The sequence below is a fragment of the Takifugu flavidus genome, chromosome 20, assembly GCF_003711565.1.
Source record: "Takifugu flavidus isolate HTHZ2018 chromosome 20, ASM371156v2, whole genome shotgun sequence".
In the NCBI taxonomy this organism is placed as follows: Eukaryota; Metazoa; Chordata; class Actinopteri; order Tetraodontiformes; family Tetraodontidae; genus Takifugu; species Takifugu flavidus.
In genome coordinates this window covers 6,519,440-6,538,634 of record NC_079539.1, presented here as the reverse complement: position 1 = coordinate 6,538,634, position 19,195 = coordinate 6,519,440, and the positions used below count along the sequence as shown (strand labels likewise).

General features: G+C 44.5%; 4 protein-coding genes across 7 annotated transcripts; 1 reads left to right on the top strand and 3 right to left on the bottom strand.

Moving 5' to 3' along the window:
• Positions 1 to 713: 713 nt before the first annotated feature.
• LOC130517580 (molybdopterin synthase catalytic subunit) lies at positions 714 to 2,101 on the bottom strand. Of its 2 annotated transcripts, none has more exons than XM_057019553.1 (6): positions 1,980 to 2,101; positions 1,762 to 1,897; positions 1,554 to 1,673; positions 1,315 to 1,471; positions 1,083 to 1,206; positions 714 to 1,006 (listed from the first exon to the last, which is right to left on the bottom strand). In XM_057019553.1, exons 3-6 carry the CDS (start codon positions 1,669 to 1,671, stop codon positions 902 to 904), a joined length of 504 nt encoding a protein of 167 aa, XP_056875533.1. In that variant the 5' UTR covers positions 1,672 to 1,673; positions 1,762 to 1,897; positions 1,980 to 2,101; the 3' UTR covers positions 714 to 901. The 2 variants fall into 2 exon arrangements, with proteins under 2 accessions (XP_056875533.1, XP_056875534.1); XM_057019554.1 differs by having other exon boundaries at positions 714 to 988.
• Positions 2,102 to 2,720: 619 nt separating this feature from the next.
• On the bottom strand, positions 2,721 to 4,758 carry LOC130517578 (uncharacterized). 2 transcript variants are annotated; one of them, XM_057019549.1, is made up of 3 exons: positions 4,671 to 4,758; positions 4,355 to 4,425; positions 2,721 to 4,062 (listed from the first exon to the last, which is right to left on the bottom strand). In XM_057019549.1, exon 3 carries the CDS (start codon positions 4,008 to 4,010, stop codon positions 3,192 to 3,194), a length of 819 nt encoding a protein of 272 aa, XP_056875529.1. In that variant the 5' UTR covers positions 4,011 to 4,062; positions 4,355 to 4,425; positions 4,671 to 4,758; the 3' UTR covers positions 2,721 to 3,191. The 2 variants fall into 2 exon arrangements, with proteins under 2 accessions (XP_056875529.1, XP_056875528.1); XM_057019548.1 differs by lacking the exons at positions 4,355 to 4,425; positions 4,671 to 4,758 and adding an exon at positions 4,192 to 4,346.
• Positions 4,759 to 5,611: 853 nt separating this feature from the next.
• man2a1 (mannosidase, alpha, class 2A, member 1) lies at positions 5,612 to 15,038 on the bottom strand. Of its 2 annotated transcripts, XM_057019531.1 has the most exons (25): positions 14,821 to 15,038; positions 13,748 to 13,843; positions 13,187 to 13,329; positions 12,889 to 13,092; positions 12,280 to 12,424; positions 12,113 to 12,200; positions 11,960 to 12,043; positions 11,731 to 11,858; positions 11,480 to 11,653; positions 11,209 to 11,395; positions 10,954 to 11,131; positions 10,665 to 10,855; positions 9,533 to 9,730; positions 8,938 to 9,052; positions 8,746 to 8,813; positions 8,497 to 8,665; positions 8,183 to 8,419; positions 7,981 to 8,103; positions 7,794 to 7,908; positions 7,571 to 7,704; positions 7,356 to 7,497; positions 7,126 to 7,259; positions 6,842 to 7,036; positions 6,641 to 6,751; positions 5,612 to 6,495 (listed from the first exon to the last, which is right to left on the bottom strand). In XM_057019531.1, the coding sequence occupies exons 2-25, from the start codon at positions 13,761 to 13,763 to the stop codon at positions 6,340 to 6,342; spliced, it is 3,435 nt and encodes a 1,144-aa protein (XP_056875511.1). In that variant the 5' UTR covers positions 13,764 to 13,843; positions 14,821 to 15,038; the 3' UTR covers positions 5,612 to 6,339. The 2 variants fall into 2 exon arrangements, with proteins under 2 accessions (XP_056875511.1, XP_056875513.1); XM_057019533.1 differs by lacking the exon at positions 13,748 to 13,843 and having other exon boundaries at positions 14,821 to 14,996.
• A 1,234-nt stretch (positions 15,039 to 16,272) lies between these two features.
• On the top strand, positions 16,273 to 18,573 carry atp6v1g1 (ATPase H+ transporting V1 subunit G1). Its single transcript, XM_057019555.1, has 3 exons — positions 16,273 to 16,501; positions 17,589 to 17,689; positions 17,910 to 18,573. Exons 1-3 carry the CDS (start codon positions 16,420 to 16,422, stop codon positions 18,081 to 18,083), a joined length of 357 nt encoding a protein of 118 aa, XP_056875535.1. The 5' UTR covers positions 16,273 to 16,419; the 3' UTR covers positions 18,084 to 18,573.
• The last annotated feature ends 622 nt before the right edge of the window (positions 18,574 to 19,195 follow it).

Sequence of the window (19,195 nt, the reverse complement as noted above, 5' to 3'; positions counted from 1 at the left end):
GCAGCAAACACCAGGTTGCTTTGATCTCAAAGCACTGAGAAGCATCAATGACCAGAAAACACGCTGTTGAAACCCTCAAACCGAAGCCAAACTATTTTCTGTGTAGAAAATCTCATCCTCCTCTCGACTGGCTCTGGATGTTTTAATACGGCCTAAGGTGGCACCAGGCACGAAAAAAGGCCACTAAATGGGCTTTTCTGCATTTTCACTAATAGAATATGACTTTCACAAATCTGATACTGGGTTTCAAGGTTGTGTTACCCAAAATGCACAAAATATCTCCGCATCAATTTGAGATTCTAAAAACGGACAATCGGTGAAGAATCGGAAACAGCACGGATTCACTTTCCCCTTACTTCCGCCTTGACTCCCGAATCGCAAACTAACTTCAGCGTCATTGACCCGCCAGGGGCGCGGCGCAACGGTCGCCACTACGTCACTTCTGGGTTCTACAAAATAAAATGCCTTTATTTTCTGATCATCGCGCTTCGAGTTACTTATTTACTGCTTGTAGGGTGAACTTACCCCTGCTTCATCAAAGTTTACCCTCGAACAATAAACGTTGACCACAGGTCGGCGCATCTCCCATCACCTTCAGTTATCGTTCATAAAAAGACCCATCGATCTGGAATTCTGGATGTTTTTCTCTTAAATTCATCCGATCAAAGGTGAGGTTTGTACCTTTCATGCTGTTTTAATGTAGAAAAAATTGAAACGTTCCAGCTGTTTGTTTATTAGGAATATAATGATTATATGAATTTAAATAAAATGGACTCCGCATGGTGAGGTAGTCTCACCCTCTCAAAAACATTAAGATCAGTGTTTTGATTTTTCAGTGATTGTACAGATAAATTAACATCAAATCATGATTTTCCTCCATAAGCCGTCTTTTCCCGCACATTCACACGTTCTCTGTGGAAGACGTCTCCTGGGGCTGTTTGCTGTGAGCTGCCCATGAACATTCAGGGTTCTCCTTCCAGCTGCCGTCCTGTGTGTCATAAACTTCCTGTTGATACAGAAATGGTGATGCTTTGCAGCCGATGGCACAGCAATGCTGCTTCTTCACACTTCAGGGTTCGTACCTTCTTCCATATGGGAATCTTTGCCTTCAGCTGGTTAATGCAGTGCTGGATTGCCTGCTGGCTGTCGTGGCGATGTGGAGACGAGATTGCCATGACAACGCTGGCCTGACCCACCTCCACCCACCTGTAGAACCAATTTATAAATTTGATGGGTGGTAGCACATCTGGATAGAATAAAGATGGTAAAAAGGCGCCTGCTAGCCCCAGTTAGCAGGAGCACTGAGCATCACACCCCAGTCGGTGATGCACACAGATGTGCGCCACGGTTGGCCAGCGCGCTCTGATGTCAGCACACAGCTTGGTGAACTCTGACTGGGCCATGGGCTCGTAGGCTTCGTACTCCAGACCGGTCACCTTCCTGCCGTCGAGCTCATCCTCACGGGTTGTACCTGCGAGACACGACGTACAACTGAAGCAGAAGTTTTCACATTGTTTTCCACACAAATGCTGACCGATAGATTCAATACAAACCTATAAAAACTGAAATGGCTCCACAGGAAGCGCTCCCAACTGCATCCACCACTTCCTGTACAGACAGCCAATCACGACTCAGCTGGAAGGCGTCCCTGCGGTGCTCCGAGTCGCTCATTTCTGAGAATAATAATATTCAAGTGAGAATCAGGAGAAGAAACACAAGATGACTATCAGACTCCTCAATGGATTCAGAGCAATAATTCACCCTTTCTTTTTACCCTCCACTGAGAGGAGGCACCACGGCAACCTCGTCTCCGTCTCCCAGAGTCACCGGTTGGTCGTCAATGGCAATATACTGCTGACGCACAGCCAGGACCACCTGACCCTGCAGCACAGAGAGTCTACACACAAACCGACAGTAAGTTGTAGGCGTGTGTACAAACACAAAAGTGCACAAATGTTGCTTTGAGCGGACCGCAGCACCTCGGGTGTCGCTGGAGCAACAGTCCCCACAGCTGCTGACTGCTGAGCGGCGTCGGCGCTGGGATCTCCTCGGCCTTGACCCCAGTCAGCTCCGCACTCTTGGCAAAATACAAAATGGACACCTGCGACAAGAGACCCCGGTAGGATTCAGCAAAACCTCGGGACATTTTATTTTGGAGCCTGGACCCACGCGGTCACGTGACACACATAAACCCGTGAAACGTTGACCTCCTCGAGCCTCTCACGAGACACAGCAGCTCGTTTCTATGCACGTTTTTACCAAACGCAACCTTCCAGATACTGCACAAATCTTCGACGAAATCGTAAAATGTAACTCAGCTATGCCTGGAAACAGTCAAAAATGTCGCAATACAAAAAAAAAAAAAAACGAGAAAAAAACAACACGTGAAACGTTCGTGAATAGTAAATATTAAACAGACGACACAAAATCCTCGTCGAAAAAGGCATAATTGCGAAAAGAACGCGTAGTCTCACCCTCGCAGTCATTGAAGTAGCAGAAGATTTAGGATATGTGTAGAAAGGCTTCACCCAAACTTGGCACCATGGTTACCGTGAGCGACTGTAACTTCCGCCTTCTTCTTCTTCGTGAAAGCTTCTTCTTCTGTCCTGGTCAGTTCCGCACTGTCGCCACCTAGCGGTCATGTGAACATTTAGGTCTTACACGATCCACCTTTGACGATATCTTATTTTTACATATTACCAACAATACGTGTAAAGCCATTAATCATACAGATTGATGAATTTATTAGGGTTTCATTTAATTTTAAAAGGGAATCTGCATTATTTTTAATCTTTTATTATCCTTTTACACAAAGTAGCATAAGTTATTATGTACATTTCAAGACAGCTTTTTCTTGCTATCCAGTTTTTAACGGGAATACAAATATTACATATATATACACATACATATATATCAGCCTAAATCAGGCGTAGTGAAGTTCTTTCATACTTTGTGGCACAGCTGCTGTCAGATGTGGAAGTATAGATGAAAGTAAACTACGAGAGCCCAACAGACATCAACATGTAGCAGGTGACTTAAAAGTGACGCCACGCCGACTGACTCCCTCCTCCAGGCCGCCAACACACATTTGTGAAAGGCAGCAGGTGAACTGGCTGATCGAAATAGACCTGAGGTGAGAATGTGAGCCTGAAGAGTTGTGGATCTTGGCCCTGAGGCTCCAGCTGGGTCGATTATGACTCAAGAGTCTCTGTCTCACCACCAACACTCGCTGCTCCTCTGTGTTCAGCGATGTCGTTTAAGTTCTTTTTCATTGCCTCCAACTCATTAATGACCTTCTGACAGCAACGGCCTGAGTTGACGATGACGTCGGACAACCGATTGTCCTCCTCATGTCTCCCAGTGAGCCTGAAGAAATTGGTGATGATCCTCAGTGTTGTATTTATTTCCTGCATCACTGCCAAAACGACGGACGACAGTTTTCCGCTCCGTGTTCTCAGTTCCAACAGAATCTTCTCCAACTCCTCCAGGTCGGCCAGAACACACTCGGCCTCGACCCCTCTTGATTTCTCCTCCAACTGTGCACATGTCGTCTTTATATGCTCGACTTCACTCCTCAGTGGCTCGACCGTCTGCATGAATCTTTCTCCCAGTTTGGCCACCTTCTTTCCAAAGTTATTCTCTTTTACAGTTTTTGTTACATTAGCGGTGACACCTACAGCACGACCAAAAGTAGCCACGATCCCTCCAACAATGACTGCGCTGATGCTCGCAGCACTGGAGAAGGGAGCTGCAGACAACCCGACCCCACAGATGAGGAGCCCCAATGCTGCGCTCACGCCTCCTCCTCTGGTGAACATCCCAGCCGCTCTCTCCATTTCATCTATTTGATCGATGATCTTCTGAATCTCTCCCGCTGTCTGTGTCAAGCCCGGTTTGCTGTGGTCGAAAGCTGTAATAAAGGATTGAGCCTGTTTGACAAGCGTGTCCATTAATTCACACAGCTGTGGCGGCAGCTGTTTGCTGCGCCTTCTCCTTCCAGATGAGGCCATCTCTCCAAATGTCCCGCACAGCTGGAGACGCTCAGGTCTGATCAGAGGTTCTCTGTGGAGACACGAACAGGTTTACAGGGATGTAGAGGAACGGAATGTACGTATTTATGAATGTGTAAGTGTTTTATTTGTGGGGAGAGAGAAGAAAAACGGACAAATTCCACCGTAAAGGCGCACCAACCTCATAAAAGAGAAAGCGAAATTAAAAATCTTCACGAAGGCCGAAGCACAGATCCACGTTACAACATCAACACAGTTAAAAACTAACAGTTAGCTGGCATTTAAACTCATTGCTGCACAATTTGATTATCTCACTTAAATCCCAGTTCGAATGCAAAACTCACCTTCTAGCGAATTACTCCGTCCTCGTGCTCGAGTATCAGTCCGCCTCTGTGACGACTGGCAGTTCCTTCCGCTGTGGTACAAAATAGTTCCGTCTTGATTAGCACAAATGTCATTTTGTTAACATTTTTTGGAGTTTTTGGAGATCTAAGACCGCTTTTGTATCCAAAATCCGTGCATTTTAAACCCGAGAGCGTTTCTCACATGTAAATATTGCGCAGTTTTTATTTGTATAATTTAACGAACACTAAAATTAGCAGTTTTTTGGGGAAACATCAGAATCCTCAATTATTTAACACCAGTTAAGAGCAGTTTTACCTAATTTGAGCGAGTCTCTTAGATTTGATGGATTATCTCAGCAGACGGTCCACGGAGTTCCTCATCGCAGCTCCAAAGTCCCAAAAGTGAAACTTTAACTTGTTCCGTGTATATTAAAGTAAATGATTAAACTAACAGCGGCTTTACCTGGAATTTATTTCGCTCAGTCATTTTCAAACTCTTCATGGTTTATTATATTAATCAGAAAAATGAATATGTGCAACAAAGTGAAAAAGCAATTTTGGGAACAATGAAAACATGTTCGGAACGTTCATATTTCGTTAACCTCACTCAGAAATGGACATAGTTTGTTATAATATTCCTGATTTCAGATTCAGGTAAAAGGAAGAATTTTAAAAAACATTTGACCAGACACTAGTGGGACCTCGCGAAGAAGACACTCAAATCCCAAAATTTAAAAAAATGCAAACTTTAATACGCCACAGAAACTCAATTATTTACCATATTTAACATCCCTTTAACATGGACAGAACCTGCTTGTCCTGACCTGCTGTAATTGTTCCCCAACACTCTTCATGGGACCCTTTCACACACCCCTTTCACACCCCCCTTTTGACACACCCCTTTCACACACCCCTTTGACACACCTTTCACCTTGGGGCCCAGTACTATCAGCCTGAAGTGGAATCTTCCTGTGATAATTAGGAATTTTACAAAAATAGTTTATCGTCACTGTAGTCTGTTAGTCTAATCATTTACCGTAATGCCTCGTATAAACAGAGAAAGTGGAATTCGGCTGAACTGTTGGTTGGTTTGACCGCAGGATGTGGAATAACAGACAATTCGGGAATTTCGATCTCCGCGTTGCTTTAGAATCACAACCAATAAAAACAGTTCACATTTAAATAACTAATTCCTATATAGTCGGGTTAAGAGGGCGAGCGCCCCCTGTTGGACAGACGAGCGAAAGAGACAAAAGAGAAAATTACAGAATAATTTATTTAGTCAACCACAAATTTATCCCAAAAATAGAATTTCAACAAAATATTTGATATGTAACAAACTCATAAAAAGGACGAAAATAGTGGTTTTAGCAATACTTTTCTTCTTCCAAAATATATTTTTTAAAAATGATATTTTCCCCTCAACCTGTGATTTTACAGCAAATCCAGATTTACCGATCAACCAACTTAAAAAACCAATATGTGCTTTTTAGAAATATTCCCTGATGCATTTACATAAAATTAAAACATACAAATAATAAAAAAACACATATTTGAAACAGCTTACCCACAACCCTGCTTTGAGATGAAAACAGTAGAATTCACCATTTAGCTCTCACACGCACACACACACCCACACCCACCCACACCCACACCCACACACACACACACACACACACGCACACACACGCACACCCACACACACACTTATTTGGCACTTAACAGAGCAAAGCAAGTTTTGGTCCTTTTTCCCATGGAAACATCCAGCAGCTCCTATAGTGTTGATATTTCAGTGTTTTCTCTAGTTTTCTTACTCCATTACAGAATTGTCTTAAATATTTTAATTTCTGACCCGATTACCTTTTGAACATTCTGTTCATCTGTAACACTGCCGACTTTGTGTGACCATAATTGACCCGAGTGGTTTACAAAATTAAATCTTATCGTCCTGTTTTCCTCTTTTTGTCACCTCAACTTTGGTGTTTTTAGTTGATCTCCACCCGAAAAGCGCTGATTTCCATCACTCGTAGGCGACTTATGCGTGACGGCTGTTCTGGTTCGTCGTCCTCCCGCAGCAGAGTGAGACCCGACCGACGGACACAACGAAACTGAAGAGGAGAAAAGAGATCGTCCAAATTCACCTGCAAAACAAAACCAAACTAGGTTTAAGAACCTGGCAGAAGATCTGAAGTCATTTTAATTCTGGAGCGTTTAATATTATCAGTTAAAAATGGAAATCTTTCATAAAATGTCTTCTTTTCTTTTTTCACAGTGAACGTGTGTTACCTCCTCGTGCGCGCTCCACGTGCACTGCAGAGGCACATCAGGTGTGGAGCCACAGTCGAAGCCCCTCCGGTGGAGGAGCAGAGCCGCTTCCTGTGACGGAGTTTCTGCTTCCTGTTTACCAAAACACACAAAAAGTCCGATTTTATGTCAAAAAAGACACCAAAGGTTTTCAACTATTTTGGTAAATGTGGATTCAGCTACATGCTCGTCCTCGAGCGTCCTCAGGTTCAGAAGATGAACGTCACATGGCAGCGAGGAGCGTAGCGGCAGGAAGGGGCGGAGCTTCGGCAGTTCAGCTTCGCCGCTGGTGACCATTGTGATTGGTGGATGGGAGAGGGCGAGAGAGGTCAGGTGGGCGAGCAGCGACAGATGTTCCACAGAGGCTCCTCCAACCTCCTGTCAGGAGACACATTGAGGATCTGAAACCATTGAAAGCATCAGAAGGTTTTAATCATCCGATGTCCCACGAGGCTCCGCCTCCACACCTGAGCCCCGCCCTTCCTGTCCTCCAGCAGCAGATGGTAGAGACTCTCTGTCAGCTTGTTGTCCGTCACGCCCTGTCCGAGTCCACGGTTGTCGTCCTGCTGCAGCGTCCGGTCTAACATCACCTCCAGCTCACCTGCACAGGTCACATCAAAGAAAATCCGCATCAAAGCTCAGGTGCTGACGGGTGCCGCCAGCGTGCCGGGCTGAGACCGGAGCGTCAGAAAGTCACCTGGTTTCAGCGACGCGACGCCCTGACTCTGAGCCGACAACAGGGTCAAACGAGAGGACGGGTCCTGCAGGAACGCCGCCGAGGTCATTGGGTAGAAGTTGGCCTGCAGGGGCAGTTTTGAGAGCGTCCGTCGCTGCTGCATCTGCTCCGGGACGACACGTCAGCAAAAGTGCTTCTCCCGGAGTCGGTTATGTTTGGAAAAAACGGGAACGGACCTGAAAACCATTGAGGTCTGTGTGGAAATGGTTGCCACTGGCAACATCAGTGACAAGCCGCATGGCGAGCTCGTGGTTGACCTCTGACCTGATGTCCACCAGATTTGAAATCTCCAGGGATCTCCCAGCATGCACTGCAGTGACAGAAACCATCTCACTCGGGGAAAAAGTCCCAACTTATTGTTAATAACCATGTAATAACATGACATGAAGGTCCGGTTACCATCCAGGTGGTACAGTCGGACTCTGTGCGTAAAGTGTTGGAAATGGGACGTGATGTCAGAGTAGACTGGACCTCGGGAGACTCGGACTAGAGGAGGTTCTGACGACGAGTACAGCTGCAGCAAAAAGAAAGAGTGAATCCCAGTGAAGGAGGTCCGGTTGGGATCGGAACCTGGTTCTGGACCTACCCGGGCCCCCTCGTTGCTTGGCAGAAAAAGGTAAGCGCCACTCTTTTCCTGGCTCGCTCTGGTTCCGTACCACAGAAACTGAACCTGCACCTGACGGACCAGGCCGGACTGGAGCCGCACCTTCTGCAATCCGCAGTTTGAACATCGTCATGAATAAAAACACGACTCACATCTTGGTTCTGATATGTTGGAACAGTTCGACCTGGAGGAGGCCGGTTTCTGGAGAACTCCATATCTGCACGTGCTTGTTGCTAAGCGACAGATACGCTGACGCTGCAGCCCCGTCAAGATGTGACACCTGGAAGTGTTGGGCCTGAACTGGTGCCGTCTTACTGTGATGAAGGAAGGTGTACTGAGCCCGGTAGGAGGAGCCAACGGAGGCTTCGGTCACATGATAGATGACGAGTGCCAGAGGAGGAAGTTCAGCAACAAAGTCCAGCTGAAAGTGAAGATGTTCCATTTTAAATAAGCATCACGGCAGCGCTCCTATAAACCCTGATCCAGGCTGCTCCTTACCTGGAAAGCTTGTGTGGAGGCGCGGCTTGGCTCCGCCCACACAGCGGAGATCTGCGCGTCCACTGGCAGACCCGTCTCCGCTTCCACAACATTGGCGTCCGGGGAATCGATGAAGACGCTGATGACGGACGTCCTGAACTGCTCCGTTGGGTTAAAGATGACGAGCGTCCTGAAACGAGAGGGATCAGATTCACGTCAGCGTTTCAACGTTAGCATCACGCTACCCCCGCGTAAGCCCCGCCCCCTCACCTGGGCTTATCACTAAGAGACAGCGGCTGCTTCAGAGGCAGAGCGTCCTGAGCTGCAATCACGTCGTCCTAAAAACGAGATCAGAGGAGACGTACGTAAAACTAGAAAATATAAAGATTATACTCATTCACATTTAAAAAGAGCTGTGAATTGTTTGCCTGTGATTAAACTGGACATTGTCTGTATGAGTACCATGAGAAGGAAGGGTTTGGACTGGTCATTCAAGTACTTTTTCTTGTCCATCAGAAGCAGCCAGTGGGCGGAGCTCTGCAGCACCTGGCGCAGGTTCAAGATTGAGTGAAACAATCTGTAAAGTTTGGACATTTTAAGTGAACGTACGTATTTGGATTAAAGACACAACAAGTTTCATTTAAATGTAAACATTCTCTTTCTCTCTGTGGAATTATGAATATGAACAATTCCACATCACGGAGGAAGACAAATGACCCGTCGGGACACATTAAAGGAGGCTAAGAAGACGAGGAAGGGGAGAGTTTATGTTAGACTGTTGCTAAATGAATGGATTTGAGGGGACGCTAATGCTAATGGCTCACACTACGTGGGACGGTACCTGTTACTGTTGCCAGAGGTGATGTCGTCCTTTAACAGAGAGCATGGAGGAACAAATAAGAGAAAAAGCTAAAGAGCTCTGAATACTGAATAATCTGAGATGTGAAACTAAGAAAAAACTTTATTTAGGAAAAATTAATGAAATGAGTGAAAGCATTTGGTTGATGATCCTCTTTAGAGCAAAAAGGCTGCAGTTCTGGAGAAGCAGCTTTTTTACCTGGTTCCATAGTCCACCACTACAGGGTCCCGGGCGGTGCCAGTGATGCCATCGTGGTGCTGGAAAAGCCCCAGGTTACGCCTCGCGGTGGTGAGGTGATTGAAGAGCTGCTGCGCTGGGAAACTGTCAGCTGGATGATCGTCTCCACGGAAACGACGCATGTCAGCCAACGTTATGCTGAAGATGATTTCTGTCGCTCTGCCACAGAGACAAGAAACACTTTTTAGACCATTAAACATTTGAAATTCACCGTGTAACTTAGTTTGACAGTCGCAACAAATGGTAGAATTATAAAAGCAAATGGGGGCAGTATAGTCGGACCTCTACTTACGAAATTAATTGGTTGCGGAAGTTGTTTTGTAACCTGAAAATTACGTAAGTAGAGACGTGTTTTCCACATAAATGCCCTAATCCGTTCCAAGCCCCCAAAAATTCGGACATAATTTTTTTATAAATCACAAAAATGCATCAAAACATGTAACAAATACATGTTACAATTAGATTACCGCACAATAAATGTAGGAATTCAGCGCGAGGCTTCTCCAGGAACAAAATGAACTTTAGGCTAATCTTACATTAGCCGTCATTACTAGCAACGAACGTTAACACTTGTGGTAACACCGCCATCTAATGGACAAACATACGAACACCCACAATAAATCCCAGTTACGGCAACATTCTTTGGCGAGATCAACCAAACGCATCCCTTTTTCATGCTTTTCTATTATTTCTTGCTTCGTTTGTATGGATAAAAAGCTCTCTTCTTCTTTTTCACTTTTCTCCACCACTTTCCTGGGGTCCATAGCGAATAAAAGTTAAACAAAGGCGACGCTGGGACACACACAAACATGTACATATTGACGTCCCTCCCAGCCAATGGGATGACAGGAAGATGCTAGGCGATAGCCAATGGGATGACAGGAAGATGCTAGGCAATAGCCAATGGGATGACAGGAAGATGCTAGGCAATAGCCAATGGGATGACAGGAAGATGCTAGGCGATAGCCAATGGCTGAGCAGCTACAAGCATGTTTGCGTTCGCTAAACCTGCGTTCGCGGTAGCGTATTTTTGCCTTTTGTGTCCTGAAAATTCCGCATGTAGAGACGTTCGTAAGTAGAGGTCCCACTGTACCTGAGAATGGACTCCAGTGTTCTGTCGAGGCGTTTATAAAACGGCCTGGAGGTGAAATATCCGCTCCAGTAATGATCGTCACGGTCAGCATAAGTGAAGAAGTCGCCACGAACTGTTGGGAGCTTCGTTCCTGTTGCCTCCAGACGTTGATGAAGAGCTTGAAAATAGTCAGACAGAGTCCCAAAACGAGCCTAAAAAGAGACGACAGGAACAAATGAAAGAACCTCCGTTAGAGCATTTCTCTCCACTCTAAAGCAGCTGGGACCCAAATCCTGTTTCAGGCCTTCACCTTGATGTGGAGGTCTGGGTGTTGGTCAAAGTAGTCGAAGAGCTTCTGGTAGTTGTTGAACTGCACGTCCCACTCGCTCGACTCGGTGTAGCGGAAGTCGTCCCCAAGCGGGACCAGGAGAACCGAGGAACGAAAGAGACGAGACTTCTGGCGGTACTGATCCAGCAGGAGGAGAGCTCTGAGGGGACAGACAGAGAACCTCTGGGTTTATTCACACCTCCATCCTCGCCATCGCTGGCCCCGCCCTCTGCTCACCTCTCATGGACATTCTGCTCCGTGATTGGCTGCGGCGTTTGCCTCCACGGACAGGTGAGCCGCCTCCCTGGCAGACGCTGGAAGTCGAACTGACAGCAGACCGAAGGGTTGGGACCGCACGTGTGCGGCACGTCGTAGCTGTAGAACGGCATCATGTGACAGGTGATGTCGTTGCGGGGGGAGGAGTCTGAGAAAAATGCACACGTTTACATGCAAACGTTTCTGCGCCTTTAAACTCTCTTTCATATCAATGTCGCCGCTCCACACTAACCCCAGTTCTGTCGCCATAGAAACTCAAGCGTATGCTGCTTAGCAAAGTGCTTCTTGACGGCGTAGTGGACGCGCTGGATGACCATGTTCTGGAGTCCGGCCCCCTTCAGCAGGTAGGTCATAGATGGGGAGTGACCGAACGGATCCACGGCCCAACCGATACGCGGCTTCACACCTGGACAGGAGGAGGAGTTTATTCCGGAGTCGTGTTAGCGACGCCACCGCCGGAGAGAGGACGCCGGCAACACACACCCAGGTGTCTCTGCATCCACTGGTGTCCCTCCATCAGCTGATCCAACATGGCAAAGTAGTGAGAGTTTGCTTCGTCGGTCATCACCCACCCGCCCGTCACCATCTCCAGCTGCCCCGCCTTCAGCAAACTGACCAATGGCGAAGGATCAAGAGATCAAAGCATTTTCAACACTAAAACAACAGAAGAAGGAACGGTGGTAAAGAAATGAAAATCCCGTGCTCAACTCACCTTTTGACCAAGTCGCGCTTCTGCTCATCGATGTCATTCCACCACTTAGAGAAGAAGCTAATTTCTGCCCAGATCATCTTCCTCCTAACAACGATAATCTGTCAACCAGCCGGCTCGCTACTGATTTCAGACCAAAGCGTCACTTCTCTTTACCTTTTGTCTTCACTCAGCTTCGTCACCATATTGTCCAGGATGTGACGTGTTTGGTCCAGGAAATATTTATCAAATGTCTTCAGCCAGCCTGACACACACACACACACACATTTTAAATCAAACTAAATTGTGTTGAATACGTTACATCAGGACAAGGCGACTTTTACCAGGGTCGTTGTGAGAATGAGGCACGAGAATAAGTTCCAGCGGATGTTTGTCCCACTCGTTTCCCTCGTAAAGGATCTCAAACCCTTGTTTCCAGGCCCCGCCATCGGGGTTATCAAACGGAAGGATGTTATAAAGATCGAGCATCTGAAAACAATACAAAAAATGCAGGAAAAAGAGAAACTTACATCCAGGAAGTTGAAGATTAAATAGTTCTCCTCCAATGAAGAACATTAATAGGAGGATCACAGTAAGTTATATTAGAGGAAGTCACAAAATGCTCATGTGGAGGCCCTCCTGACCAGTAGGGGGCGCTAGACTATCTACAACAATCAAAGAGTTAGAAAAGGAGAGCTAATAACAGTTGTGGATGACAACACTGTTTAGACACTGTCATCATGGTGGAGGTCTGCTGGACTTTGTTTGATCTCCTGGCTTCTGTTAATCTTTGTACCCACTGATAAAAACTTCCAAATGTTTACGGAGCTGAATTCAGACCTTTGTTGCTCCAATTCACCACCTACACTACAACACAGCCAATGAACCAGATGTTTGGGCATCGACCATCAGTATAATCATACAGTATTACACACATAGTTACTGCTACTAACCTGCACCCCATCAGTTCCATTATTTACTCCTTTAGTCAACTGGCAACCGGGCGGAGCTTCCACCAAGCTCTGGTTGGCCTTTTCTCCTCCTTTTAATAATTTCTTTTGTTGATCCAGAGTGTCATGTAGCCTAATAACCAGCCTGTTGTTGTCCCCAAGGAGGTGCTCCAGTCTCTCTATCTTCTGATGGAGGTGAGACAAATCCTGCAGGAAGACAACATTGTGGCATGTTGTGGGATGTTTTATTTTCAAACTGCACTGTTTGCACTTCCAGGCTGAAAACCTGAAGACATCTGACCTCTTCCACGTGTCCAGGTAGCCCCGCCTTCTCGTGCTCCAGGTCCAGCCTGTGCATCACATCCAGCATCCGGTACAGCGACGTCAGTGCGACAAAGAAGGCTGCAGCGGCAACCACGGTCAACAGCCTCCCCCTCTTCATCACTGAGGAAGAGTGAAACAAAAACATGAACATTAACGCTCTGCACAGCAGACTCAGAGCCCTTTCTGAAGTTAGGATTTTCTCAGAAGGAAATACACACAACAGAAAAGACAGAAATCCAGTTTTTGTTGGAGATTTATTTTGTACTTTTGTGCTGCAAAAATTAAAAATTAGAGCAACATCAAAATCTTTCACAGTAAGAGTAGAACTGGTGTCCAGAATGTATTATTGATAATAAAATAGATAAAATATCAACTTCTCAATCAAGAGTTTGGATTAATTATGATGACTCAGGCTTGAATGATACAGAACCGATAACATAACACTGACTCCAATACTCATGAGAGCAAAAACAATGTCAATAATAACGTCAAAAGATGCTCTTCAGAAAACTAAACACCCAAATCGCTCAAAGTATACCATAAAATGTAGTCATCAGCCACCACACGAGTAAACACTGTAAGGCTGAACGCTTAAATCCAAGACCCAACGAGACAGCCAGCGACCGTGACCCACCTATGCAAATGACGACATTATTTGTATTGTGAGGAACAGGCGTGTACCGAAGAGAAAAGCAAAGAGGATGTGAGGTGTTCTGCAAGCAATGATGTCCCAGAAAGCCAACAATGTTGCCAAACCTGTCCAGGATCAGACTTCGCCCACCTGCAAGACAGATGTGTTTGGGAAGCAGCAGCAGCAGCTTGACAGAAACAGGACGCTGGAAGATTTTAAAATGTGGCATCATGCACAAGAAGAACTGTCCGTTTTCCTGAATTGTGTGATGACATCCTTGCGTCATGAGACACATGACAAGTTGTTTGTTCAGGCAGATTCAATCATGAGGATACAGCAGATTTTCTTTGATGAGCTTCACTTTACTTGATTAAAAAAGACAAAGTGATCACTAAACACACACACAAATTTAATCATTTTTTCCTGTCAATAGGGTGACACTTCTTTTTTCCCCCTCTCTTCTCTTTTAATTTTCCCATCAATTATTTGTTTCTTTTGGATTGTATCCAAAATGTTCCCGGATGGGGGCCTTAAATACAAAAATGTGCACAGTAACCTTTCGGTATGTGTACCTATGATTCATGTTGCTGATGCACAATAAAAAAATGACAAAATACAAAATAATGTGAAAAAATTATTTTCTTTACAGGTAAAACGTAACTTACAATTATAAAACAAAGAGCTGCATTCGAATGGACAATAAAGAACAATATCTTAGTTATGCGTAACTAGATTAATAATTGTATCTTATTGAAAAAGTTATACATTATCAATAAATTGACAATTTTATTAGCAAGTACAAATGCAAACCATTTTAAAAGTTTGCTTTGTGCCTGCATTGGTCAATTTTTGCAGTTTTCGGCAGTTGCCTGTAAAGATAAAATCCAACTTTACATTTAAAACTAGAGTTCCGGAACTTCCGGGTCTGACAAATTTCTCAACCTCGCGCAAACTACTGTGCCGCGCGTGACGTTTCTCACCTGTTTGGAGACGTCGTTTTCGGTCCTCAATGACCCACGTTGACAAAATATTAAAAATCACCAGTTCAGTAAAATTCGCGTTAAAATAAAATCAAGCAGGATGGATTGTTGCCCTCGGCGCGTGCTGTCCGCTGTTTGTTATGCTTCCGGTTTGGTTCAACTGACTCAGCACAGCAGGTAGCACACTTCCGGTTACAGAGGGCCAGTTTCCTGTCAGGGAAGAAGTCAGGAATGATTGTATTTACCGGTACTGTTATTAAGGCATTATACACGAAATCCACAAATAAACTACAAAAACAACAAAAACAATGCTGAAATAATTCTGCAGGAAGGAACTTTCAAAGAATGAAAGTCTTAGTCTAAGAAAAGTCTTGTTGTAACGCGTTTGTACTGTGTACATGTGATATATGTGATAGACTCTGATTAAAAAAAGAGATTCTTTTTCTTGTTGAGTAACCAAAAAAAAGTTTATTTAAACACAATCTGACCTGAACTAGTTGCATATAGATGGATAAAAAGGCATTTTCAAATAGTTGTCCAAAAAATGCGGGACGAGCCTCAACAGTTAGAATTTAATTAAGTCTGAAATTTAAGCACAGCCTTTTTACAGAAATGTAGAAGACTTTTGAAAGTGTTGTGAAGAGGTGGAATGCAGAACCCTATGGCATTAGTTCAGGAGTGATAGAAGGCTGTCAATAGATTTCGTCCATCTTTGAAGATAAAGTAAATCAACGGGAAACAATTCTTCCTTTTCTACTTCAGCAAGCCACAAATGTCCTCCACTTGTTTCCTTCTCTTCGGCAGCTGGTGATGTTGCATTTGCACCTTCTGGTCATTGACTGTGTTTTTTAGCTGTGGCAGCAGGTCTTCATGCTTTGAGACGGAACTCTGCATTTGTTCAGTGTGGTCTCGCTTCTTGTCCTCCAACTGGACGACGGACGTCTCACACTTGGCCATTTTTGTGTTGAGCTCATGAACGTCTTCCTCCAGATGCTGAACTTATTGTCATAATTGGAGGACAGTTTCTGCTTGTCTTCGGTCAGTTGGACTCTTGACGCAAAGTTTTGGTTTTTATGTGTGTTTTATGGTTCTTCGCCCTGCTGACAGATTCTCTTTTTGCCGTCTGCTTCTTCCTCTTGGTTGCATCTCTGATACATTATTGTTAATGATCACTTCCGGGTTCTTGTCCTCCAAGTCTCACGGCCATTCTCTACATTCTGAATAAAATTCAGGATTTCTGTCTCCTGCTTGTTGTCCTGCTTATCCTGATCCTTCCCGTGGGTATATTTCACCTTGCAGTCTGCAACCAAGTTTTACCAAAACTGTGTTCCTTCTTCTTAAATACATATGTATAATCATGTATAAACATGTAAACAATGATCTACATTTGAGAGGGATTTTTTTTCATTTTGGAAAAAAGACAGGAGCTACGCGCTCGTGACGGAGTCACGTGAGCAGCCCTCAGCAGTGACGTCAGGTCAGCTGACCTGAGCACAGAGGAAGAAGACCAAATCCTTCGTTCCGCCGACCTTCATTTCGGGAGCTTCCGCGTATTTTGCCCCGGTTCTTTGCAGCTTTTCGCGGACCTTTTCCTCCGACATGGCGAGTCAGTCACAGGGGATCCAGCAGCTGCTGCAGGCGGAGAAGAGAGCGGCGGAGAAGGTGGCCGAAGCCCGCAAACGTGAGTAGAGGAGGCGGCCTGAGAGCCAGCAGCTGCCGCGCCTGCTAGCACATCGAAGCGGATGAAATTAAATACCGATGTGTTTTAATCAGTGAGCAATAGACGAGGAAAAAGAATAAAAATAACATGCTGTCACACACGAACCAGGGAAAATGAGGTAGCCGTGGCTTCATCCGGTCCGTAGGCCTATCCAGGCTAGAAAACAGCGACTTAAGGGTTGTTTATTCATAATTGTATTGTAAATTCTACTATAATACCACTAGACGGGTTTTTTAAAACTTCCTCTTAATACATCAGTGTGTGGAAACATCTCTGATTCGCGCTCATGGTCTTTCCTCCTGTCGAAGCAGTTATATTTGAATTTAAGTGTTGTATCAATGCTCTTCTGTAATACGAGGGTCTATCATTATTTTGATGCGCTAAACCAGGTTAATTTCTGCACACATTTCTCGACTTACGCGATCAGTCCATCAAAAATAGAAAGAAATCGGGAGCAGTTTGCTTCATTATCAGGGTTTAATTTTTATCCACATTGAAAATGTCTATATATAATGTGAAAGCTCAAACTCTACATTTTCGCTGCAGTAACATATTAATATATGTATATTTTATTTATTTTATTGACTCAACTGTGGAATTTGACTGAGAACTGCTTTTAGTCGATCCCGCCGATGGCCGCCAGGTGGCGCTCGACCCCACACGACGCGCCAGTAAACCAGCGGCTGCAACAGCCATCAACACTAAAAACGGCGTGAAATTGAACTGTTAACTTGGGTCATTTATTGTCTTAGTAATTCAGCTCATTGGCAGAAACAACAGAGTCAAAGACATTAAACATATTTAGACAATCTCAAGACGCACTTAGTTCTGTGATAATTGGTTATTGGCAGTGTTCAGTGTTTCAGTACCTCATTGTGAATTTATGTAAATATTTAATGTATTTGTTCACAATGGTATTTTTTTAGTTTCTCCCTCTTCTCTTGGTTTCATTGTGAAATACTGCTAATAAGTTTGCTGAAGATTTCACATGCTTTATTGAAAAATGAAAGCTTGTGTTGTAAAAACAGCTCGTGTCTCCCCTCTACAGGCAAAAACCGGCGTCTGAAACAGGCGAAAGAAGAAGCTCAGGCGGAGATTGAACAGTATCGCCTTCAGAGGGAAAAAGAGTTTAAGACGAAGGAAGCTGCTGTAAGTCACAGTGATGTCAACACTCATAATAATAGTTCTGCTTTTTAATGGCGCACCGAGAGGTTTTCTTGGTCGTTTACATGACTCGGGAATATCTCACCATGTTTTAAGGTGTCTTATCCCATTTTCAGTTCCCCTATTGTGAGTTCTTCGTTCTCTTTTTGCTGAAGCAATAGTTTTCATTTGAAATCATCGTGTATTTCTGTGTCTTGAACTCCAGGCCCTTGGTTCCCATGGAAACAGCGCAGTAGAGGTCGACCGTGAAACGGCTGAGCGAATGGGTTATATCCAGGCGAGTTACCGCAGTAACCGGGAGGCAGTGCTCGGCCAGCTCCTCCAACATGTATGTGACATCAAGCCCGAGTTTCACGCTAACTACCGCGTGGCTGGTTGAGTGGGTGGAGCTTTTCAGCTCGTGGGGGTGGGGCTAATACCTGACGCGGCAGAGAAAACGGGAACGTATGGACATTTGCAGCATTGGTTTAATTAGAAAACAGTAGAGTTCGGACATAAACAAGCAAAATCGTCAGCAGCTAGCCCAAAAACCTTTATTTTTGAGACGCAGTGTTCATGTCTTCCTGTTTCCTGCTGCAAAGAGAACGATAAATGTGTTATTGTGTTGACGTGTATGAAATATTTATATATATATATGAATTAATTCTTGTGTTAAATGTTTGCAAAATCTAAGAAATTTCTCTGTGCTGGAAAAAAAATTAGCCAATGCGCTGTTGGATTAAAGGAATTTAATGAGCTGGTTGGTTGTTGGAGACAGTAGAAAATACAGTTTGCGTTATTGTTAGTTTTCTGTTTCCTCCATGTAACAATGTGACTTCCTGTGATGTTTGTGGAATGATAGTGAAAACATTAAAATGTGGTTGGCTGAATGTTGCTCTTTTATTATTAATATTAAGATCATCCCACATCAGGATTTACACTGCAAACACAATACTCAAATTTAAAAAATCAAAGGCAACTGATAAGCCTTCATCTGAGGAGCATGCACAGACCCTCTAGGACATCCATGGAGGTCCAACACACGATGGAGCCACATCATGACATGAGCATGTTCACCGTTGTTGGATCAGCCCATTTGCCCACTTTGATTCAGAATAATATTCTGAACCCAGCTCTCAGTGGATTTATGACTTTGGTCTCTACTGTTGGTTATCTTGTCTTGTGTTGCATTAGAGTTTGGAGACAAGCTTGATTGAAACCACACCAGGATTAGGGGGAGAATGTCATCACCACTTTGGGCCCTTTAATGCTCCCCTAGGGCTGATGGTTAAATATAATGACTACATTTCCACTGAACAAAGTAGCTCTAAAATTAAAGAATAACCCCCCATAATACGATGAAGACTCACTATGAACTGACATCTGCTGACATGTTAAGTGTCCACCAAACCCTAAAATATAGAGCTATAAATACAGCTGCTCATAAATAAAGGTGAATGAAATCAAATTACTCAACGGGCCCTGAATTAAACAAAAAAGGAGGTAAAAGTT